This window comes from Falco cherrug, chromosome 15 (assembly GCF_023634085.1).
Source record: "Falco cherrug isolate bFalChe1 chromosome 15, bFalChe1.pri, whole genome shotgun sequence".
Taxonomy (NCBI): domain Eukaryota; kingdom Metazoa; phylum Chordata; class Aves; order Falconiformes; family Falconidae; genus Falco; species Falco cherrug.
Window position 1 is genome coordinate 22,026,440 of NC_073711.1, and position 23,732 is coordinate 22,050,171.

The 23,732-nt window shown below is 43.6% G+C and overlaps 1 protein-coding gene across 1 annotated transcript in view; it reads right to left on the bottom strand.

Moving 5' to 3' along the window:
- Window positions 1-292: 292 nt before the first annotated feature.
- Window positions 293-23,732, bottom strand: part of SH3BGRL (SH3 domain binding glutamate rich protein like) — a 37,654-nt gene continuing 14,214 nt past the window's right edge. The window contains exons 2-4 of the mRNA XM_055727150.1: window positions 11,806-11,991; window positions 8,454-8,534; window positions 293-4,236 (exon numbers count right to left, since the gene is read on the bottom strand). Coding sequence (XP_055583125.1) covers window positions 4,204-4,236; window positions 8,454-8,534; window positions 11,806-11,991 — 300 coding nt within the window. The 3' untranslated portion in view covers window positions 293-4,203. The remainder of the gene's footprint in view (window positions 4,237-8,453; window positions 8,535-11,805; window positions 11,992-23,732) is intronic.

A 23,732-nucleotide genomic window follows, 5' to 3' on the forward strand; every position in this document is an offset into this window, starting at 1 on the left:
TCGAGGTGCTCAAGAGCGACTTGTTACCTGCTTGTGCTGACTGCAACTGTACCTCACGGTAACACATTCTGGGCATTGTGAAGGTAACTGAGCTGCCCTGCTGAACGAAGAGTCTTCAGTAAGGGGCTAGCAGGCACCCATCTCCACTATGCACACCTCCAATTTGTATTGCAAGACACTTCTCGTATTTGAAATCCACGCAACAGGAGCTGAACGATACAATCAGACTTTACAGAATGTTCCATGTCATATTGATTAAGAATATTAAACAAGAAATTAATGAAATCCCACATTAGTTGGTAGAAAAGTTTATTACAGTGCACACCATTGTAAACTGAAACAGCAAGTAAACATATGCGCACACGTGGTTTGTTTTTCAAACAGATTTCTGAAAAGTATTTGTATTGAGCTTTACATTAATGAATAACAAATTGGGCTTTTTAAGACTTTTTTTTTATAAACAGGAAAACCAGAGATTTTTCTGAGTTATACAAGTGAAGTGCATATACAAGGAAAGTAAATGGGATTACCCGTGATTTAGAAATGGCATTAAAAGCCCTTTTCCCTATCTTACATTATGGACCATTTTTTAAGACACTAAAGGGCAATTAAGCATGAGAGACAAGCCACAAACACCATTAGATGACATCGGTGTAACTGACAGTTCTCGGTTGTGCTTGAGGTGGTCAGAGAGAAAAAAGTTGATCCTATAAATGGCAAAACAAGCAGCTTTTTTGAAACCACTCTTTAAAGAATTAAGTTATTGGTTTCCTTCAGAGGATGTGAATTGAAGTCTGGGATTTGGGCAAGTCAATCCTAGTGCAGTTTAGGAGCTGCGGATGCACCTTCCGTAGCTCTACAGATGTAGGTGGTGCAAAGCTTAAAAAGAATGCACCTGGCTGGATCTACCAGGCAAATAGAGGTAAAAGTGAATAGTTTTAGTTAAAAAATTTTTCCTACACTGCCCTCCGGCAACACAGATACTAAATAACATAGTTTCCCCGCTGTGAGCATAAAGCTAATTAATTACGCATTGCAAAAAAAGCAACTGAGACTGTTTGGCAAGCTCTGCAGGCATGGGGCGAAGCCGATTTGCCCTGTCCACTTTCAGTTTGTACCTGCCTTGGGGCAAGAGCAGGAAAAACGGGTTAATTAGGGAGTGTAGTCAGCGCTCTCCCAAAACCCCCAAAACCTCCAATGACTATTTTGGGTAGGTGTATCTGATGTAATCAACACCCATTAGTTGCAACAGGTGAGAGATCCAACCCAAGAGAGTTCACATGCAGCAGCAGCAGATGCATTACGTTCGCTCTGTTGAATAGATCCTGTACTTTTAAAAAAATTTTCATTTGAAAACTCCGTTCAACTTAGGGGACCACCTCAAACCATGAACAAAACATGCAAACAAGTAAATCATGTCAGAAAGCACTCTAAAACAGTTTTATTGGAATGATAAAGGAATGGTTAATATACAGGTTAAATCCTCAATGCCTGCCTTCTACATGGGGGGGGGGGGGCGCGGAGAACAAAAAAAGAACAAACTCAGTTCTTGTGCCCATCATTAAACTAACACAGGTATAGGAAACAGAAAACCAGCATATAGGCAACAGATTCCTAGCACTCCTAAATTCATGCAAGATATCCGCATCAAAATGAAAGGTTTACAAGCAGTCCCACAACAAAGAGCTACTTTCGGTGGTTTTCAGTTTGTGTCGGTGCCTTGTTCCCCAGACAAAGAAATAATTCAGTCTGTCTCAACAGAGCTTTCTTAGGAATGCTGATACAGTTTGAACGCTACCATATGGCAAGGGGGGAGACCAGATGAGGGAAGTGACTCTGCTTTCTTAAACTGGGCAATTTTCTTGACCATCAGAAACAGAGATTGACATAGTTTCAGAATGTTTTGGGTCGCTGAACTGACAGAATTTGGCAGCAACTTTCAATTACAGCTGCTCCAAAATAATTACTGTAATTCACAAAGCTTACACCATACTTTCCTTACACAGGAAACGCAGCAAATTGGCATGAGTATAGCGACCTGTGTGTCAAATTCCAATTTCTTCGCAAGACTTCACTTAGTATTCTTACTTTCTCAAAAATTTGACCACTAGTTTAGACACAGAGAAAGACAAAGCCAATATTAAGAAAGAAAAATCACCTCGTCTGGGACAGACTAAATCAGAACAAACAACAAAAACCAGACAATGGATTTAAAACGTAACTTAGCTTCCATCCCCAAAAGATCTTACAAATAAATTTCACAAAATTGCAGTAATTACTGATAAAGCCTGTTAATGAAAAAGCACAAATGCATGTGTTAAATCTTGAAGGTAAGGCAACAGTAATCTATCCCTTGTGGTACTGCGCTGGCTTTTGTAAGCACAAGCCTCAAACTGACTCCCAGGCTCCCAAATCAGCAAAGATAAAACATCAATTAAATGTAATTTTAAGGAATTTGGCTCCGTGCTTGATCCTGCTTTCTTGGACGTCTGTGACTGTTTCATCACAAGCTGTGTAGAAGCAGAGCTGCTCTCCTACCAAAGCAACTAGTTGCATTTCTTTTCTAACAAATGTTGACAAAATCATCAGTTATAGTGAACAAAAGTGGAGCAAAAGCCCCTAAGAAATGTTGGCGAGGGAAGCACTTGATTACTGCACTTTGGAACACTTTTGTAAACATAAGTTTTTACTTTTATCCGCTTCCTAATTTCAGCCTGCAAAACTATGAACTGTAATCTGTTTCAGAAAGTATTTAAAAAGCTCTGTATACATTTTACAGCATCAGTGTAAAATAACCAAACAGCAATGATGCGTTGCAGGCTTTCTCTGATCTGTACCACCTGCTTCTGTTGTCATAAAGCAAAAAAAAAGCAAGATATGTATGCACAGAGCTATTAGAATGATCCTTTAACTATAGCAAGAACTAATTATCTTTCTTACTGTGTTTTGATGCTTTTGGGGAATAAGTACATTATGTGGTGCAAACTCATTTTAAATGACCCACACACTTTTAAAACCTTTTTCTTACCCTTCAGAGCACTTGCAGTTATTTTTATTTTTGTAGAATATAGCCAAGAAATACATGCTATCTCACAAGCACTGGGGGAACCGACAGGTTAATATTGCACGTGGTAAATTCACCAATACAAGACATTTTAATAGATTTGCAATTCCTGTAACAGCTTCATGATATGGCAATAACAATGGAAAAAAAGTTTTTAAGCCTTAAGAAGTCTTGCTTAATTACAATAGTTCTCACTATTCAAACGTTTCCTCATTTGAAAAAATGCTGTATGAATCTAATGACTACTTGAACATGCAGTAATATGCCTAATGCTATAAGCAGTGTGAACTGGTATTTTTGCAGAGAAATACATTAAAGGCTTTCACCCTTACACAGGTAAGGAAATGCCATTTCTGGCCGTTTTGGCTTATTTGCAACGTTGCCTGGGAATTAGCGCATATGTGGCTGAATCTTGCACACAGACAGGTCACCGAGTCATGCATAGGCAGCTGGGTGATGAACTTGCCAATGCAAAGGCTGTCCATTGCTGAAATCCCTTTTTGTCAAGAGCCCACATGGATCACTTAGATGAGAACTACATGGCATTTTTGTTTTAATCATCTGTACAGTGTGTTACAATACAAATCTTAAATATCCATTCTACAAAAGAACAAACACAACTTCCAAAAGTGACTACAATGGCTGTACTACACAATACCACCTACAATTTCATCTGAAACCAGAAAAGACACTGAAGAATTACTGTGTAATTCAGTAACATTTTTGAGGCAACTCAGGCACTAAAGTTAGTATCTGACAAGGGTTTAGATGCTGTTTTCCATATTTTAAATAGTTGGACCTCTAGGTATAACCCCATCTGTATTATTAGTACTAAAATAGTTTCTTTAAGTTTACACAAAATGGACGGATTGCCAAGACAGTTTAAACTACATGGAAATCATTCATGTCTTAATTGCTTCAGTTTCCTATGCTTCCAACTTTGTAATAATACACTCCATGCTCTCTACCTTTATGTTCACATTTTCATCTTGTGTTCAAATCTGTGTTATGTATGGTGAATGCTGCAAGCACCAATCATATGTTAGAAATCACATCTACGTTTCTTGAAGCAGACAATTGTACTATTTTATAAAAAGCTGTGGAAATTCCCTTTACAGAACATTTAAGGCAGTTGAAATTCATGCTTGCTGCTTTGCCAGTGCTTCAGCTTCCTGAAACGGCAGAAGAGAATTACACATATTAGTACTTTATGAGTCTACATATCTGTGTTTGCATATGATGTAACAAAAACTGCAGCAGTATGTGATTAAGAAGTGAGTAGCACTGAACCCAACTCAGTAGAGAGACCTCGCTGCCTGTGATGACATTATAAAACAAGGCCCATACGGTGCTGGCTTTAGCCCCAATTCTGAGCTAGCTCAAGTAGGACCTACAGGAATATTCCAGCCTGTGCCCACAGCCAGTTTTGACCATAAAAGTTTAAAACAAAGGAAGATCAGATGTAACAAGTGATGCCTCATTTCACATTAGGACACAAGAACTATTTAGAGATCAAAGATTATTTAGAGAACTATGGTTAAAAGGAAAATGAATTCTTAATTAATAAAAGCCCCCACATTAAAAAAAAAAAAAAAAAAAAAAAAAAAGGTCTCAGCAGAGATGCACTTTACTTTCTGAACCAAACCCTATCAAACAGCCAAAAGCCAGCGTTTTGCTTTTGCCTTCCAGAACAGTGATCAGAGCAGCCTGCCAGTCCTTGGGCAGACGCAGCCCGGAGCCGCTCCAGCACAAGGCCACTGCGTGAGACCTGTCCCCGGCTGGCAGCAGGTCTGTCCTGGCACACGCGTTGCTAAGTAATGTGCCAGCTCCCTGCTGCAGAGGCAAGCGAGCCTGAGCAGGATGTGCTCCCTGGGGAGCTCCTGCCTGCCACCAGCTCCCCATGCCCAGGGCTCCCAACCCACACCTCTTCAAGGTGCCTTCGGCTACATGAAAACATCCCTATGAAGCTTCTGAGACGAAGGAACAGCTAAAGCAGTTAGGCAGACATACCAGATAACCTCTTAACAATTCTCAGGATGTTTCAGAAGGAACATTAAAAAATAACAGCCTGCATTTTGCAGTTTTCTTTTAGCCTTTGTAAGATGGTCACAAACGGGAGCAATGACAACAGAAGAAATACAAAAGGATTTTTTTTCGGAAGATGGTTTCTACAAGTGTACTTGTTACTGAAGATTCATTTATTACCTGTTAGCAGCAACATGGCCTACAAGAAGATGAACAGAGTCCCACTGTAGCACTTCAGGGTGGACAGTTGGTTTATTTTAAAGGAAAAAGTTCAACATCTGCTAAACAACTTTCATATAATGGAGTTGTTTGCTTTTGCGACTGCATAGAAATACTGACAATAACAGACTCAATAATTGCTAACATAAGCCAGTATGCTAAACAAATAAAAAACAAGAGGAGGAAGGACTAAGAAGGGAATTTCCCAGAAGCCTGTGAGACTTGTAAAAGAGGGGACACAGAGGGTGACCGCAGCCTGCAGGGCAGGAAGTACCATGCATATCTCCCTTATCTTAGACATGGTGGATCACTCTGGTTTTCCTGGCTATCTGCCCAAGCGCCTCGCATTGTGCTGCCTCTCAACCCAGGGGCGTGGGAACAGCCTCGCGCAGACCGCTGGCTCAGGTCTGCTGTGCTCCTGGCCTGCGCTCTGCTTCTCTGGCTGCACGTCGCAGGTCAAAGAGCAGAGCCCGGGGCATCACCGCACACCCATGCTGCTCATGTGAGGGCATCCTATCTATTCATGGCAGAAAAGGCAGGGGAAGAACAAAGGAAAGATTAAAAAGAACTAGAAAGCCTGGAAAAAACAAGGATGTTTGATATTCTCTAAAGGACAATGTAATTCTTTGCAAGGTAAGAAAGAGGAGATTGTTCCTTTGGCTTTGTAACAACTCCATTGGGCACTACAGAAGTGACATCCAGCTCTTTTTTTTTTTTTTTTTCCTCCAGAAAATGCAAGACAAGGTACTTGTCTTCAAAACAGGCACTGGTAAGCTGGAGAGGATTCCTGGTATTTCCCTCATCACCAGGGAAATGGGTACAAGTATCTCAAAGAGCATGCGAACCTGTTTGTCTTGAAGGTCAAGCTCAAATTTTTCACTCAAAACCTGAAAATTTCCTTGGGCGTGCTCCTGCACGTTACCTGGGAAAGCCTCAGCTCTTTGGATCTGACACCATCCCTCTTTCAAACTTGTCCTTATTTCTCCCTCAAGGCCCCTCACTGAGCATGTTCTCAGTCCTTACATCACAGCCTTTAACCCACAAAATCCTCTCCCTTTAAACCCCACCCATACTGCTTGAAGCAGGTATATTTAAGATAAACTGAATGCCACCCTTTCCCTGGGTTTGTCAGTCCAGTTGCACGCTCAGTGCCCAAAGCACAAACCAAACCACCAGGCCCAGTGAACAGTTACTTGCATTTCCCATGCTCACTCCTGAGCCCTTCTTGGTAGCGTTAATACTGGACCTTTGTGTTCAGAGTCAACTATCTTTCCAGATCTCTCCTAATGACATTTAATGGAGGTTTGCTGTTGAGGTCCTCTCTTGCAATCACACACAGGCTGATCCCAGACTCCTTCCATTTTCTGTAGCAGCATACGCAGGCACAATGTTATTAACGACAATATTATATGCAAGCTGCACGGAGCTATTCTGTAAATACCAATTTCAGCATCTACAAATCAGTTTCTCCTCCTCAGCAGCATGCAATCAGCTTGATTTGACATTGTGTAATTGTGGGACAGATACCAGAAGTCAGACCAACAGCACTGGGTACAAGGTCACTTATGCAAAGCTTATCCTCATCAGCTCAAATGCACCTCCCCAAGTTGCAGCAAGTAATACGGAAATGCAACAGAGAACTGCATTACATTTCTTTTTAAACCTCACCTTAACTTGGGTGAGGACGGACTCCGAGCACCCCTGAGGACAGAATGAGAGCAACTACTAGCCATGCAGACTGCTTCTGCAGTCTGGCAGGTTAAGTAAGCAGGAATGTTTGTAAACATTACAGAGACAGATAACCTGGTTCATTACAGCAGCAACTGCTCCCCAGCACCACTGCACTTCCCAGATCTCGACTGTGAGGGGAAATGCATGAGCTTTCCTGCATCCCATGGTCTCAGGGCTGCTTTCTCACTCCTTGGCTCCATCCTGCATACTCTCGTGCAGTGCCACACAGACGTTCCAAGTAACTTTAGTAAGATTAACGTGACTATTGCACTGTGTGCAGCTGGCCTTCGGACACTGGTGACCCATGATACTAGGACACATATCACAGGTTTTGCTCTCTGAAACCCTGTACGAGGCAGAGTTTCACCATTCACACTAGCAGAGCTAATGCTAGAAATTAGTTTGGCTCCCAAATCTGCTTCAGTCTGACCCATAACTTTTACTGCTCACTGCTGGTGGGTCATCATCCACCTTTAAAATTAGGTCTCTTAGTGATGTGCACAGCATGACCTTCAACTCTTACATGAATGAAGTTGAAAGGAAATGGCATGTTTATCCATTGGAACAAGAAAGCTGGAATTGACCTGGAGGATCCTGCTGCTGCTAAGTGAAACGTACAAAGCAGGCTTGTCCCATCCTATCAAAATCAAAGGGAGAATTCCAGCCCATTGCATCCACAAAGCAGCAACCCAGTTTGTAATTGGCAAAGGGAAACAAGTCTTCAGATAACAAGCTGGAGATAAAAATTACTCTGAAGCAAGACCACATTCTTTCAAAAACAGTGACTCTGGTTTCAAAGTATTTTCTAGTACAAAAATCTTCAAAACTTCAGATGCATGAAGTTTTTTCACTGAACTGAAATAACTCTTCAGTTTTGTGACAAGTTTTTTCACCTAAATTTCTTGTGCATTCTTCAGTGCAAATACTAACTACTCTTTGACTTATTCCAAGCATGTACAATAAACAAAATAATAAAAAAAATCCAATGGTAACATTAGTAAGAGACAATTATTACTAGTGAATAGCTTGACCCAGATCTTCTTTCCAAAGCTTGACCCAGATCTTCTTTCCAAAGCAACAAAAGCTTTTCCATTAACTTAAAAAGGAGCATCATGGCTCTGCAGTGAGAATACCAAAAAAGCATCTGTACCAAACACTTGAATTTTTCTGGTAGAAGGAGGGGGTGGAAAATGCCACCAGGGAACACAGCATCCTCCAAATAAACCAGCACGTAACAACGGTGTGTTGCTGCAATGTTAAAGCGTGAAAGTTAGTCTCTGGAGACCGAACATCAGACTAGGAGGTAAGACTGACTGGGGCAGTCAGAGAACACACAAAAGTATCCTACTATAAGCAGAGAAGAACCAGGTGTAAAATACAGGTTGTGTTCCATGTGAGAAATATGCACACCTACCTTTGAACCAGGTGGTGCAGTCAACCCTAAAAATGCATATACTGCATTGTTCTCTCGCGCTTCAAAGAAAGCTTCGTAGTCCTTCAGCATGGGAGTTGGGGTGGGGTGTGGAAACAAAAGAGAGAAGTATGAATTGTCAGAAATAACTGCAGCTCAATTTGGTGTGTTACCCAACCTACACCGAGCAAACTCCTTCCTGCAGCCAAATGCAAAATTCAGCGTGTCACCTCAGGTATTTAACATTAGCACTAATACCCCGTGAACTGTACTGTCTGCAAAGTGACAAGCTGGGAATTTCACTATCTGTAGCAACAAGATGCTGCTGTGAGGTGCTCCCACCTTTCCCAGAGGGACAGCCTCCACAGCAAGGTAGCTGTCACTGGGCTGGCACGGGTGTCCCTCCTGTGGGAACGGGCTGGGCCTGTACCTTGTCATCAGAAACATGTCATCTCCAGATGTCACTGATAACTACTGATTAGTAATGGCAACCATGCAACTATGGACATTAACTCTTAAACCTGTTAAAAGTTAAATTTAAACCTGTAAATGAGAATACACCTTTTCCCATCATGTTTCCCATTAATGATTAGTCTGTGCAAATAAAGGAAATGGGGGTAGCACTGTTCATCGTATTCAAGGTGCAATATACTTGCTCTAAATATGCACGCAGCCACTTCCCAGGAAAATTAAGGTAAAAACAATGAAATAATAAAAGAAATACCAATGCTTCCCTCTCTGCCCTTTCTTATATTTGAGGCAGAATGCAGTGCTGTACAGAGTACAAACAACTCAGCTTAGTTGTCTAAGTTAGGAAAAAGCAAGTAAGATGCCAGTGTGGCTCAGCAACAGCAGCTGCCAAACACCAACCAAACGAACCCAGGTTTGTGCAAGTCCACCGCTGTCCGAGTTACTGTACTTCACTCACTCTGATTTCCAAACTCAGCACATATCTGTCCTATGACTTTCCTTCTCTCCCTTTTTAACTGAAGCAACAGTACCAGCTTCCTTTGGCTTTACTGGGGAGTGTTTTGATGCAGGAGTCCTGGCTGAGAAACCCAGGGCAAGGCAGCAGCAGATCAGAGCAGGCTCAGTCTCGGGCTGCAGACAGGGAGGGAGCTGCCATTGAGGGCACACTGCTTCACATGCCCATCTGTCTGGTAGGCAAAAACCCAATAAATAGCCAATGCTGCTTGAAAATAGCAGCGTGTTCAGAGTGGGGCAGCTCTAAGAGGCTGCTGCAGCTGGAACAGAAGAAAGTACAGCGAACAGAGGATTCGAGCTGCCTACAGATCAGTGATGTCAAATTCTTGTTCCATTTGTACACACAACATTCAGGTGCTGGTTTGATAAAAACATGTATGATTATGTTAAATCCTCCCTGAAGCCCTTCTGTTGACGGCACTGGGGCTGCTTGATAACAAAGGGGTTGTTTATCTTGCTAGCACATAGTCCAGCAGTCTGCTTTGTGGCATCTACCAGGAAAGGAATGCCTGTGACTAAGGAGCAGGGCTCATGCCAACTTGCACGGCATCTATAGTTACAGCCTTCCTGCTGTGCACAGGCCAATAAAGTCATTTTGCTCATTCCTCTGCCAGTTATGCTGCATCAGATGAAACAAGCAGGGTAGTTCATGCTTGAGATAGATCAGATAGAAGCATAAAGGGGTTCAAGTGTGTGGGCACAGAACTAACTTTTACCTTCCTGAAAGCTAAACTGTACTAACTTGAATCCAGCTACACAAATTGATTGAACTTTGAAAGTTCAGAGTGACACCAACCAAAATTTTGGGGATGAATAAACCCACAGCAAGAACCAATCTGAAGCATTTGTACTCCTCTCTCCAAAATTACTGTATTCAGAACTGTTGTGGGTTGCAGTTGGGGATACAACAGAAACATCTCTGATAAGCAAGCATCCAGATCTAGGTACATACACAGCTTCTCCTCTTCCTGTCCCACACCACTGCATAGTAAAGCCCCGTTCTGCTGCACAGCTGCAGCAATGCAACAGAAATTTGGCAACGTTTCACTGATAAAGGACAACTGCGCAGGGATCTGCTTGCATCCCTAAAGCTGGGACACACCAAGGGGGAAGGGTGATACTGTTGCAACTGGACATTCTATGGTTACAGAAATATTTGCCTCTTTTTGATTGTTTGTTTTTAAAGAGAGATAACGAAACAGAGATCTTCAACTTTTTGTGACATGCCGCTTCCCACCTTTCAGCTGCAACTATTGATCATTACATTTGTTGCTCCAAATCAACCTTTTTCCAGGTCACAACGACAGTAAAATTTTGAGAGGCAAGTGGTACATTAGCTCACTGTGGATAATGTTTCAAGTTCTGCTCTTATTACAAGCAAGAAAAATTCCTGGCGCATTGAGAATAATTTCAGTAGCCACTGCATTGCCTTGCAAAGGTCCAGAACTAGCAGGTTATGACTTACAGGCCTTGCAGGACAGAACCAGGCTGCAAAATGACTCAGAAACCAACACAGCACCAGAAGAACGCATGCTGTGAGCTCTTTTCAGAAGATATTAAGTTTTAAAAATAAAATTAACAGTTAATCTAATAATCATTCAAGCATGGCCTGCTGAGTAGAAGTGCTGCAGGGCAACTTACTTTTGATCAAGGATTAAAATAATTACAAGTAGGAATTGTATTTGCAACATGAGTTTTAAACAGTTCAAGGCACTGGAGTAAGTGGACCGCAACAGCCTTCATTTTGCAATCAGTACATTAAAACTGATCCCAAGAAAGATCAGAAAACTGACTTACGATCGTGGCGGACATCACTTCATATAAGCACTTATTCTGGGAGATGAACAGACTACAGAGCGATCTGGGATCCACACGTATTGGCAAAGCCCAGGTAGACTGAACAGATCTCTGAACTTGCTACAGGAGACAACGTTGGTGCAACAGTACTGGTTTTCTGTGAAGTGTTAGTTCACAATCATGGTGAACATGAGAATTAAAAAACTCTGTAAACTTTCGGAGCCAAAAGAGGAGGAAAAAACCCAAAGGGGAAAAAAAAAAAAAAAAAAAAGTATCTACACTGCAAGGTGGTGGTAGGCTCAATCCAGTACACAGCACAGTGATCTGAGAATCAGGAAGTCCAAATTTTAATCTCTCCTCTATGGCAGAACTAGAATATTCAAGAACCAATTGTTATTAAAAGATCAAGAGGAGGGGAAAATGTCTAACACCTTCCACACCCTTCACGGTTTGCACACTTGAACGTAGAGCTGGCCAGGTCCTTCCCCGCTGATTACAGCAGCAAAGCACAGGCTATGGCAGGGAGTTAGAGGACTGAGAGGAGGAGAAATGGAGACCTGAAGCCACCGCTTACCCCGAGGTACCGGCTGTCATTGAAGAGCCGGGGCGGCAGGGGGTTCCCACTTGCGGGCCGGCTGTCTTCAGGGACGTTCTCACGCATCCATTTCCGATTCTCCTCGTTGGCGGCAATATCCTTTTCCTCAAATTCAATTTTGTTGGCTTCCAAGAAACCTAACACATCTTGTTGCTGCTTTTTAATCTGTCACAAAAGAGGCAGGAGGGGAGAGAAAGCAAACAAAATCAGTCAAACCATTTTTTCCACTGCTGATTATGCAATTCCAGGGTTCAATACAGAAACAAGGGGGTACAAAACAGGTTGAAAATGGAAGTGGTAAGAAACTTCTTAGAACAAATACGTATCTTCTAAAGAGCCATATCTGAGCCTTGACTTGCCTCCTATATAACTGAATAGGCTGAAGTCTAAAGACACTATCAGCATACACATGAGTGTTGTGAACCTTAAAGGTCTCCAACCACAAGCAAAGGTGCGAGTAGCCACCTTGCAGAGGCTATGGTGGTTGGGCTTTAGAGTTAACTCAGGGGAATGTTGTTTTTTAAGTGAAGTTTGCTGGCAGGACATCTGAGATACAACCTGCTTCCTTCACGTCTCTGGAAGCACAGTCTCAACCCACCCTTCTCAGAGTCCAGGTTTTTGTCCCCCCCCCCATCTAGGCTGTGCACCTCACTGCAGGGACTTCCTGACAGGGGTCTCTGAGTTGTTCACAGCAAGATCCCACAGCAATTTTGGCTCATGTTTCTTTGCACTAAAAAATCCCCCTCTTCTGCTACATTCCAGGTTTCAGCAGCGGCAGGTATGGTTTCTGGAGAGCTGTGACCCTGCACTCCCTGTCCTCATTCATCTCCAGAAGTCTCAGGGAGTGACTGCACAGGCCGGATGAGATCTCACACCTGATGCTGCCCATCCTCTGCATACTCACACAGCAACCAAGTGGAAAGCAGGGCCTATGGGGCAAAAACTGCTGGCTTTTTACAGGAAAGGTGGTTTTCATTACTGTCCTATATGAATTACAGACTTCCTGATACGGCAATGTTCTGCTTACGGTCTGTTCTTCCTCTGCATGACTTTTCCACCATAGAGGAAATTATAACCATGCACATCCTGGCAAACAATTAAAAATGAGATTTGATGGGAAATTTGTTCCCTTCAAATTATTCCCTTCAGTACAAAACCAGTCCAAGGCCCGGCTTTAACCTGATCAGCTCAGTCCAACAAAAGCAGCACTTCATACAGATGTGGCACTGCTGCTAATTCAGGTCAGCCAGCAGCCTCCCCGAGCAGCCTCTCCATATAGGGTGAAGGGAAAGCACGCAGCTCCGGCGGCACGGCACGGCACAGCACGGGCACCCAGCCACGGAGAGCTAAATGTGGTGCCTGCGGCCCCGCACGGAACGGGAGCTGCAGGGAGGGCGAGAGGTCCCGCGTAGGAAAAATGCTACTACGGGACAAAACCGGCAAGGGTGCAGTTTGGGAGAGCAGCGTGTGGCATCTCCAGAGCAACCCAGGAGAGCAGCGTGTGGCATCTCCGAGGCGGAGACCGCCATGCCTCGGCAGCCGTTACCCATCCACTGCCTTGCCGTGGAGCAGCTGCTCCGGAGCCATCCCTGCTGCCTGTGCGACAATCCAGGATAGGGGAACCGGCCCAGGTGAAACTAGGACTGGGGTAGCGTAGGGTGTTTTTTAAAAACCTGCATAGCTAGATCTTCTGCATCCAGCTCAGTGTAGTGCAAAGGGGACCAGCCCTGCCCTCCTGACAGAGGAAAAACATGCTCCCAGCTTCAGCGGAGAAGCCACCTGGCCAGGGCTGCGAGAGCCAACTTAAGTCTGGCCAACACATCAGCAGAGGAGCTGCTAAACTCCATAAGTGAGTACTCTTGTACCCTCAAATATAAGAATATTGCTGGGCATTAGCCAATTTTCATCACGGCTAAAAATAAAAATGGACAACTTGATACCACTCTAAGGAAATAATTCATGTTACAGTCTGTATAGAAAAACATTTCTCAGCAGACTCTAATCTACTGGTAAGAGATTTCTTCGCTTGCTTTTATTTTAATAACAGGGGTCACAGCAGGAGGCAACAGTCAGGGCAAGTTTTTCTACATCATGCCATACAGCTCAGAGGTTAAAAAAAGGCAAGCACTTCCTTCATGAATTATTCTGTAGGACTAAAGTAAGGGAAAGATCTTTGTAATTGTAAACTCCTCTGTCAGTGGTTGTGGGTATGTCATAGGCCACAAGTAGTCAGTATCTAAGGCAACATACTGAACTGGTAATAAACAGATATTTTTTTTCCCCAAACTAGTAACATTTTAATTAACCTTTTCCCACCATTTGTAAATGCCAGATCCAACTAGTTTTCATCAGTCTCACTCCAAAATCTGCTGCTTAGTGAAAACACACTTTGAGATGTCCCAGAATTTTCAAGAAAAAAAAAACACCAAGTTTTAACCCAATCTGCTATCAAACTACACGCTCTGCCATGTAAAACAAGAGCTCTAAGTTTGACAGCAATTAGCATTTTGATCTCCTGACAAGTCTCTTTAGTTTTTAAATCAATTTTACTATTCAACTGCCTCCTAGCCATAAAGACATCCTCACATTCCTCACAGCATCTCAGCTCAGGCTTACAGTGCAACCCCTCCACAGGCAGACTCCCCTATCCACTCCTTTCGTGCAGCACTCAGTATGACAGGGCTGTACTACCTCAGCCATTCAGATGCTTCTTCAACAGGAAGAAAATGCCTCTGGCTATCCTATGTTGCCATTATTTCATACGATGAACTTAAACAGAGTTTTCCTCTTACACATACATATGCAAAACATCTCTCTGTACACTGCCACATTGCCTGTTTTGCTCTATTTTTGCTCGTTCTCCCAGCTTCATGAAGCAAGGATAGTCTGGGTTGTTTTTTCAGCTACAGGTAGCACAACCAGATCCCAAGTTCACGACCGCAGCTCCAACGGGCTATCACAGCAGATAACCCTCTCTGCTTGTTTAGGAAGAGCTAGCAAGCTGGAAATATATTTTTTTCTGCTAGAGAAGGCACTGCATGGAAGGCAAGCATGACAGCTTGGTCTCTGTGCTGTTCTCAGCCCATCTGTGGTCAAAGGAGGTAATTCTCTGAAGAACTTTAAAGAAAAGCAACGAGCTGGTGTTGATGCATAAGTAATATTAGTTTGAAATCCTAGTTTTCAGGCCAAAGGAAAAAAAAACAAGTTGGAAGATTAAAGAGATGATGTCTTCCCCCCAGCTCCTCAGACAAGTCTTCTGACCACAGTGACAAGCACTTACACAAGAGTGTTAAATGCTCCAGCAAAACATGGCACCGATCACTGGGCTGAACAGACACCGAGCTGCCAGACTGCATTATTTTATGGGATTTTATTTAGAAAACTTCTGTTAATCTCAGGCAGCAGAATACCACTGGGAGGGAAGTGCCTAAAATAGAGCAAGAGACGGCTGCTGCTGCTTCAGGGGATTTTGTCTTAATCAAAAGGGCATACGCTGTCCTCAGGACAAGAGCCTGGAAGATGGTTCCTGCTGCCCATGTTTGGTAAGGAGCGAGGAACCCTTCTTCAGGATGCGCCTGTCAACATGCAGCACTTGCTTCCCAAAAAACCCTCTCCCAGCTACCAAAGCAGGCATGGACACCGGCCAGCGCCCTCCCTGATACTGCACCTTGTCCTACGCCAACAACTATCATATCTACGGCTATTTTGGCCTGTTAGCTGTAGCTAACCACAGTTTGCAACCATGAAAATCCTTGTTTACAGCAAGTGCTTGCGACACATTTTGCAGGGCAGAGTGTGCCAGTGGAGAGCTGGGAACATGTGTGCAGCCAGCACAGGAGCTGGGGTGCCGAGAGCAACACTGCTGAGGCCGGGTGGTCCTGAGGCTTGGGGACCAGCACTGGTGAGGCAGGACTTGTGGATAGACACAAAAGCACAAGAACAACAGAGAAATCAAGGACAGGCATGGGTAGACAACGACAAGGAAGGAAAGAGGCTACAGGCAGGAGCAGATGGAAGAAGCAAAATGGATAGATGGAGACAGGGGTGAAATCCCAGGGGTGGAGGTAGGATGGAGCCAGAGGGACAGAAGAACGGTTGGGGTGGGGAGCAGCACAATCAGTTCTGCCAAGAGGAAGGGCCGCATCCTGCTGGAGCTCACTGCTACCCTGCTTGGGGAAACAAGTATGCTCTCACGAAAGCCAGTTTTGCTCACAGATGGCTTTACCCCCACCCCAGAAACACACACCTGGTTTCTCAGCCTGAACACACTGACTTACACTTCTCTCTCAAGCCATTCCGGGGGGAAAACAGCTAAAAATACCCAAGTGGAAACATTATACTTTTTGCTGATGTTCCTAAGATAATGTTAAAAGGGAAGCTTTAACCAAATGAATCTATTTCCACTTTGTTTTGCCTTTCAATGTCTGTTCCAGAGACAGAAATAGCTTTATGGTAAGTTATTGGTGGTTAAGTGAAGTCTCACCACCAAGCTGTACTCTTCTGCATGCAGAATCTGCATGAGCAACATCAGAAGCTGATGCTTCCAGATTTTTTTTTTTGTAAGATATCCTTCTGTTTTAAGATTCTCTTCCTTTCTAGTTATAAGCTGATCATAAAACATGAAGCTTTCAACAGAGCATGTGTACAGAATAACATTATGAAAATGAGCAGTTTAGAGTTATGAACAAGTATTGTCCCTCAATTGAATGTACATCAGAAGTTTAATTTGCATCAGTGAATGATGTCAGTAATGCAAGAGAAACTGCGTCAAAGCTGCCAAGAGTAAAAACAGGTGACATTTTCCAAGGAATCACAGTCCATCAAAAATGAAGCTTTCAACCCTAAGTGGGCAGAAAAACTTCCCAGAAAATGCTGGAAACATTTTAGACTCAAGATTTTTTCTCTCCTCCAAATCTTTACTCATTACAAAAAAACCCCAACCAACCAAACAAAAAAAACTCAACTAAAAGATAACAAACAGAACGGAGGCAGGGGGTGATGCTGCAGGACCTCAGTCCAGCAAGCAGGCAATACTTCATCCCCACCTCCAGCCAGGCCTGTAAACTGGCTGACAGCCAGCCTCTCTTAGCACTACCTGCTGCAAGGCAACAGCTGTTGTAAACACTTTATTGAAATTCAAAGAAGTTTCTATCTTATTTTGTATACACAGCCATACACATAGAAAAGAATAGTCTAGTTTACACTGCTGGCCAAGAGGGGTTTGGGGTTTTTTTTAGGTTTTGTTCTTTTTTCAGTTTATAAATACATTCCTTGTTGGACAATAGACATGTTTTGGAAATCTATTTATGGACCACAGGAACCCTAAGTAAGTTTACAGTTTGAATGCTGCTTTTTTGATCCCACAACAAACTGCCCCATGCCGATAATGCAGCCGCAGCTCTGCCGTTCTGGCGCTCGGCATGGGGCGTTCTCCACCAGTTCTGTGGGTCCTGTGTCCTGACCTCCATGCAGGAAAAAACCATGGAATTTTCCCCCCCTCTATAAAGTTCCCAGCCATGGTTATATCATCACTTATAGTGTCCAGCTCCAGGTGAACATGTGGCCTGCACCGCCTCTCCCAACCTCACAGCCAGGAGCAGCAGGACAACAGAGAAGCAAAACCTTACAGCAGATCTAGATCTTGCACACTTCTCAATTTGGTTTAAAGACAAAACCAGCTTTAAAAGGGTTTTTTACCATTTCCAATTCCAACCTTCTGGGTTCTAGATTAGGAAAACCAACTACATCTTTAAAACAGTTGTATTTCAAGCCACTGATGATTTCAAACAAGCTGTTTCATCATTAGGGGGGCAATTCTTTAAACCACAGGGGGTATCCACTTTGTGCGGAAAGGTGAAAGAGTTCCAATCCCCAGATGATGCTACTGTTTGTAGCCAGACTTGTAACCATCAGTTCTTACAATGGTTCAGTACCTTTCTGAAGACTGATGAACTCAAGTTTAAACAGCAGAGTGCAGCATAAGAAATCTTCATCAAATCCCAGTGGCAGCCAGCAGTGCCATCCTTTCACTCATTTCAGCCAAGGTGAAAATATCCAGAAAATGGTTTTCCTTGGAGGGAGCAGGGCAGCACAAGGAATGCTGCACTGCTGCCAAGACAAATTAACTTGCCACAGGGTGTCCCACAGGCTGAGCTGAACACTGACTTCAGGACTTGACCACCTCTGCCACTGCGGCTGGCTAACACCACAGCAATTCACAGCCATTTTTTGAAGGAAAAAAAAAAAAAAAAAAAAAAAAAAAAGTTGGGTGGGTTTTGGTTGGGTTTGGGGGTTTTCTGGTATTTCTCATCAGATTTCTAAAAGGGTAATGTCTTCCTCATGTGTGTTGCTAATGCAGAAGTTAATACTTGCAAATTAGTTGCAAAATGCTTGTCATTTCACCTCCTAGCACAATGTAATTTGTAGGAGTTAAACAGCACAGCAGTTCAGCTATGTATTTAAATGTCCTAGATTCCTGACAGCCCCCTAAAATTGTTCTCCACCCTCAGGACACTACAGCAGGGCTCCCTTCAGAGACAAAACACCTCTGAGCAGGCTTGGTCCTGGGCCTCCATCAGTTTTCTTTGTTTTTACTGTAATATTCAAGGAACCAGATTTTTGTATGAAGTGTGTTTGTTGATTTTATTTGTATGAACAAGCCAGTTTGTTTTTTTTCCCCCCTATCAGCTTAAAAATCAGGAGGTGTCAGTTACGGTGGTGCTGGTGGTCACCATCCACTGTCAACAGTGGACAAAGGGTGGGAAACCAGTAGGCACCTACTGTCTCTGAGGTGTCTCCCAGTGATTCGTGTCTCACTCTCACTCCTCTCTGCCTGGTAGAAAACCTACCTATTTCTAGGTCTGGGCAATTATCATTACAGAACTCAAACCACTTCTTTGTTCTGGCTGTTTTAAGCCAAGCTTTACACATAGTAATGTCGTCATTCTCTCTCCCAGCACTTGGTTTCTGGTCTGCAAGGAATGAGATTGAGGACAAACACAGCAAAACCACCATGAACTTACATGACCTAAATCAAACACAAGAGGCTGGAGAAGCTCACGCTGTATTTGTGCTGCGTTTTTGGATTTGGGTTGTTGGTTTTGTTTTGTTTTTTTTTTTTTTTTCCCCAGAAATCAGGCAGTGTCCAGATGGACTCCATATGTACTTTCTCCCTCCAGGGCCCTTTGGGAAAGCCCATGCAGCCCTATCTTATTGTGGTTTGCTCCCAACAGCTTAAAAGTTGTTTATCTGGATATGGCTCTCACCACCAGGCACCCACTGACCCTGGGCTGCATTAGCATCATGTTCCAGCCTGGGACCCAGGGCAGGAGGGAATGGGCCCCAGCTCACAGTGAGAGCGGCAACCAGACTCCTGTTGCTTGCATGTGATTCTGGAAGCCCCTTTTTAAAAGCAGGAAGAAGTCCTGGAGTGAAAGGATGCAAAAAGAGCAGCACTAAGAGCAAGGTTGGGGGAAACAAATCAAGGCTACTGAAAGGTTTCTGCAACCTAACCTGGAGGTTGCGTCACGTCTGGCAGCACACGGTCTGCCTGCAATGGGGCATTATCCAGGCGTAAGGTACCACACCACAGATCAGATTTTGCAGCACAAGCCAAGAATAAAGCTAGCACAAAGAACAAAGTCTGTACTTCCCAAAACAAATCACTCCAGAAACCACAGAAAGTTATATAAATGGAAAAGCTGATTCATGAGAACAAAAATAAAAGCTTCTCTTATGGATTATAATGCATTGTAAGTGCACTTATTCAGCAACTCAAAGCCTAAAATTTTCTTAAATCCCCCACCAACAAAACCCAAGTCAAAAGATCCTAGTGTATTCAACAAGTTTTTCCTACCAGAAGAACCAAGTATGAAAGTTAATGTCACCTCCATGTACTGGAGTCCTGGGGATCAGGATTCTCAATGGAACCAAAGGCCCTTATGAACTCGACTCCCACTCAGTTTTATTTACTCTTAGACACAGACTGCAAAGAGAATAAAATCCCCAGTGGGAGTTTGGCTTTTAGTCCCCTTAGCCTGCTTTGGAAAGTTCAGCCAGTAACACAGGCTTAGCTCCTCTGTTGGGCACAGCCCAGTAAAGCAGCCTGCTGAGTAGGTTCCTAATTGCTATGGCGCTGACTTGCCATCGAATTCAAGAAATTACTTAGCAAAAACTAAGAAACTTTTTCTCCATTGTTCCAAAGGAAAGAAAAAGTAACATAATCATCATTTTGAAGATACTAATTTAGAAAACTAATCTGAGCCTAATTCTGTTCAGAAGCACAGGGGAACACTAAATGCAGTATCTCACACGTTTCACTTATGCTGTGGAAGCGCATCAAGAGCTGAAGGAACCACGCAGGCTCACTTTTCTGAAAGGCAGGTGAGCTGCCCGCTCCTTCCTCATCTTGGTCGGTGCTCGGCACCCGGATGGACGGTGCCTTTGTACCACAGACGTGTGGTCATGCACCCTGCACGTGTGTAAAGGCCTGAACGGTGGGACAGCACGCATGGCGTATGCTCAAGGCAAGGACTTCTGTGCCTTGTAAAGTATGATAAGCGTTGAGGGAAAGTAGTGGTGTAAATACACTAATGCCTGGTTTCCATCATCACTGGCTGTGCACATGGCAGTGTTACTTCCCACCCACGGGAGATCCAGGTGAGCACCAGTGTCACATCATTTCAGGCGGAGGTGTAAATACAGTGCTATGAAGAGCATGCATCAGGAGAGCAATGGTCATGGAAAGCAACTGCTCAGAAACAGGATCCCAAAGGCTCTTCACAGTTACACTACATGGTGATTTGGGGTATTTGTCATTTGGTACCTACAAAAGTAGACACCTGTTAGCAAGAAGCAAGGCTGGAGCACATTAAGCAATCCCTTAGTCATGCTGTGGGCATAATCACACCAGCACCTGGCAGAAGCAAATCTACAAGAAGTTCACTTTTGTTAGCGTTGCATCGTACCATCAGTCAAAAATATCTGGACTCAAATGGTATCAACTCTTTCATTTAAATGTATACAGGATTCAAGGTCAATGCTGCAGCAGGATTTCTGAATGTCGCTAGTTGCAATACAGCAAATTCTACCAAAGTTCTATTACAGTCAAGTTCTAATAAGAAAGATACTAAAAGGCCAGAAATAGGCCAGAACAGACTCGCCGCATCACATCGAACGTCTGTGTAGCTACTTTCCTGCAGCAGTAGCCAAAAGCAGATTCCTTTACCCAGTAGTCAAATATGAGGACAACTAACATTTCCTTACTTATATCTTCTCATCTTCTGGCAAACAGCAGTAGCAGCACTGCCTAATGAAGCCTTGATAACTTTTTAATGTGTTTTAAGTTAACTTTCTATGAAGGTACCTTAAGGATCAACATATTATCCCAGCTTAAGTCAAATTCTGCTCTTAACAAATACTATCCAAGCATGGGGGAAATGTGGGAGATTAATCCATTCATCCTTTTATACCTGCTTGTCAAGGATTACTGTGGTGCTACCAGGTTTCTAACACAGATCATCTTCTCATCAGCAACACCTGAAGACAATGTATAAAAGAACCATTTAATAAATTGCAGATTTAGTTCCAGTCCATGAAAATGATTCTCCATCAGCTGAAACACCACCCTTTTTCCTACGGAAGCCACCAAATTCAGAAGTAAATCTTTCTCTCTTTTGGCTGCAAGGAGAAAGAGTGAGATTGTGCATTCTCCTTTAACTCTCCTCCCTACTGGCCACTCCCCAGTAATTCAGTCACTCATTTAGCATTTCCTGGCCTGTCAAGGCTCATGTACCACATTGGCAGCATCCTACTCGTTTTGCCCAAGCGCCCAGCTCAGCCACAAGCCCACCAGCCAGATGCGCAAAACTCACAAGAGTGTTCTGCATGGTTGTACAGATCAGATGCAACATGCCTTTAGTCAGGGTATCTGTGTCCTCACCAAAAAAAGAAATTAAACATCCCTCTACTCTCTGCTTTAGATGCTTTATTAATTCTGTAAAGTGCTTAGAAAGAGTCACTATTGCCAAATCAAAGTTATGCAGAAGTCAGGCTGCCAGTGCTCTTCTCCATAGCAGTCACAGCCTACTAAAGGACTAGAACCATAGGAGCAATAGAAAACATTCCAAGGTTTTATCACAAATATGGATTAACTCATTGTGTAACAATAAACATGGCATGTCTCTCACGTTTCGCTTTTCTTAAGGAAAGGTCTTCCCTAGTTACCTGTGGCTCCTCTGCTGGAAATACAGTCAGAGTTCACTCTGGAGGAAGGAGCTACATGGTTAGAACTGAAACTCCAATACAAAGGAATTAAATTACTGTTGTGATCTGGTTCAAATCGCTCCATGCATGCTCATCTTTGCTCTACGCTTATAAGCACTGTGCCCAACACACTGACTTATACTGACAATCAGGTTATTAATTGCGAGGAAAAGAACCACTACACATCACGTGACTCTAAAGTGATCGGTTTCTAAATCCAAGGGGAAAAAAATAAGGCTCTCTGTGGGGTCCGCGTGACAGTCCTTGGCAACCTGGATTTACTAAACCCTGCATGACACTACTTTTCAGTTGGCAGGTAAGTGGCCTTCCTACAGAAAGCTTTCCATCTGACCAACGACTGATAGCAGTGACTAAAGTACAACAGCTAAAAAACCTTGGTTGTGCAGTACATCTGAACAACTCCTACCTCCCACCATGCGATTCAGACAGTACGAACAGTTACAACACATTTTCTGGATTTTTAAACCGTGATGCTTTTGGTATGCCAACACCCCTGAGTACGCTACTGCAGTGGCTGGTGTACTGTGGTGACCACCAGTATCTCTCCAAACACAGATCCCTCTGTACATCAAGAGATCTGCTTTTTGTTTGTTCGGGGTTTTCCATTTCCCCCCCACCCCCCCACCCCCACCCCTTTTTTTTTAAAGCCATGTGAAAAGTGACAGCAATGCCCAGTGGGATTATTTGCCTGGATTTCAAAAACAAACAATCCCCATACCACCAAAACTTCCATTTTCAAGGACTTCAATACAAGTTTTTAACATTTTAAATCTCTTTCCATCATCAGGCAAAAACTAGAGGTGTTTGCAAGCCTTTTTATACTCTGCACTTCCATGCACCTGAAACACAAGACCCCCAGCAGCTGGGCAAGGGAGTAGAGTTAAAACCCAAGAAGTCACAAGAAGGGGCTGGCAGCACCAGAGCTGTTACTAGAAGAGGCACCAAACCTCCCTATGCGAATGTTTTTTGTAGACAACCTAACAGCCCGAACACGGAAATACAGTGAATGCTAATGAAGCTTCCAACTGCTGAACACCGGGTGAAGTGTTTCAGCTCTGGAGAGGTGTCAGACTTAGATTTGTCCTCTCTCAAAAGGAAGGATCTGTGCTTCATGTAAAACAAGGGGGATGCCCGACTACTGCTTAACTCCCTGTTCACGCTGGGCTTCAGGGAGGAGTGACAGCAGCACAATTATCCCCTCCCTTCATGTGGTTTCTGCAAACAGCCCCACCAGGAGCCCTGTTTGATTAAGGATGAACTTTGTACTTGAAGCAGGCTGGTTTCTCTGGGCACTGGCTGGCAGCAGCTTGAAACTCATAGGCCCAGACCTCGCCAGCATCAAAAGCCTGCTTATCCTCACACAGGCACTCCATCTAGGCTGCTCCCAAACTTCACCTCCTCCAGCATGGGGTCCAGGGACAGTTATCCAGGAGAGAGTGTCAGAGAAGCACAGCTCATCACTGGGACCTTACACATTCAACCTGCAGAAATCAGGGTCATGGAAAGAGACCACCTCCTTGAACTCCAAAGGCTTGTCTCTGAGCACGTGTTTGCCCCTTCTTGCACCAGCGTATGCCTTGGTGCAGCTACATGGAGGTCTGAGCTGGAGAAACTCTTCCAGT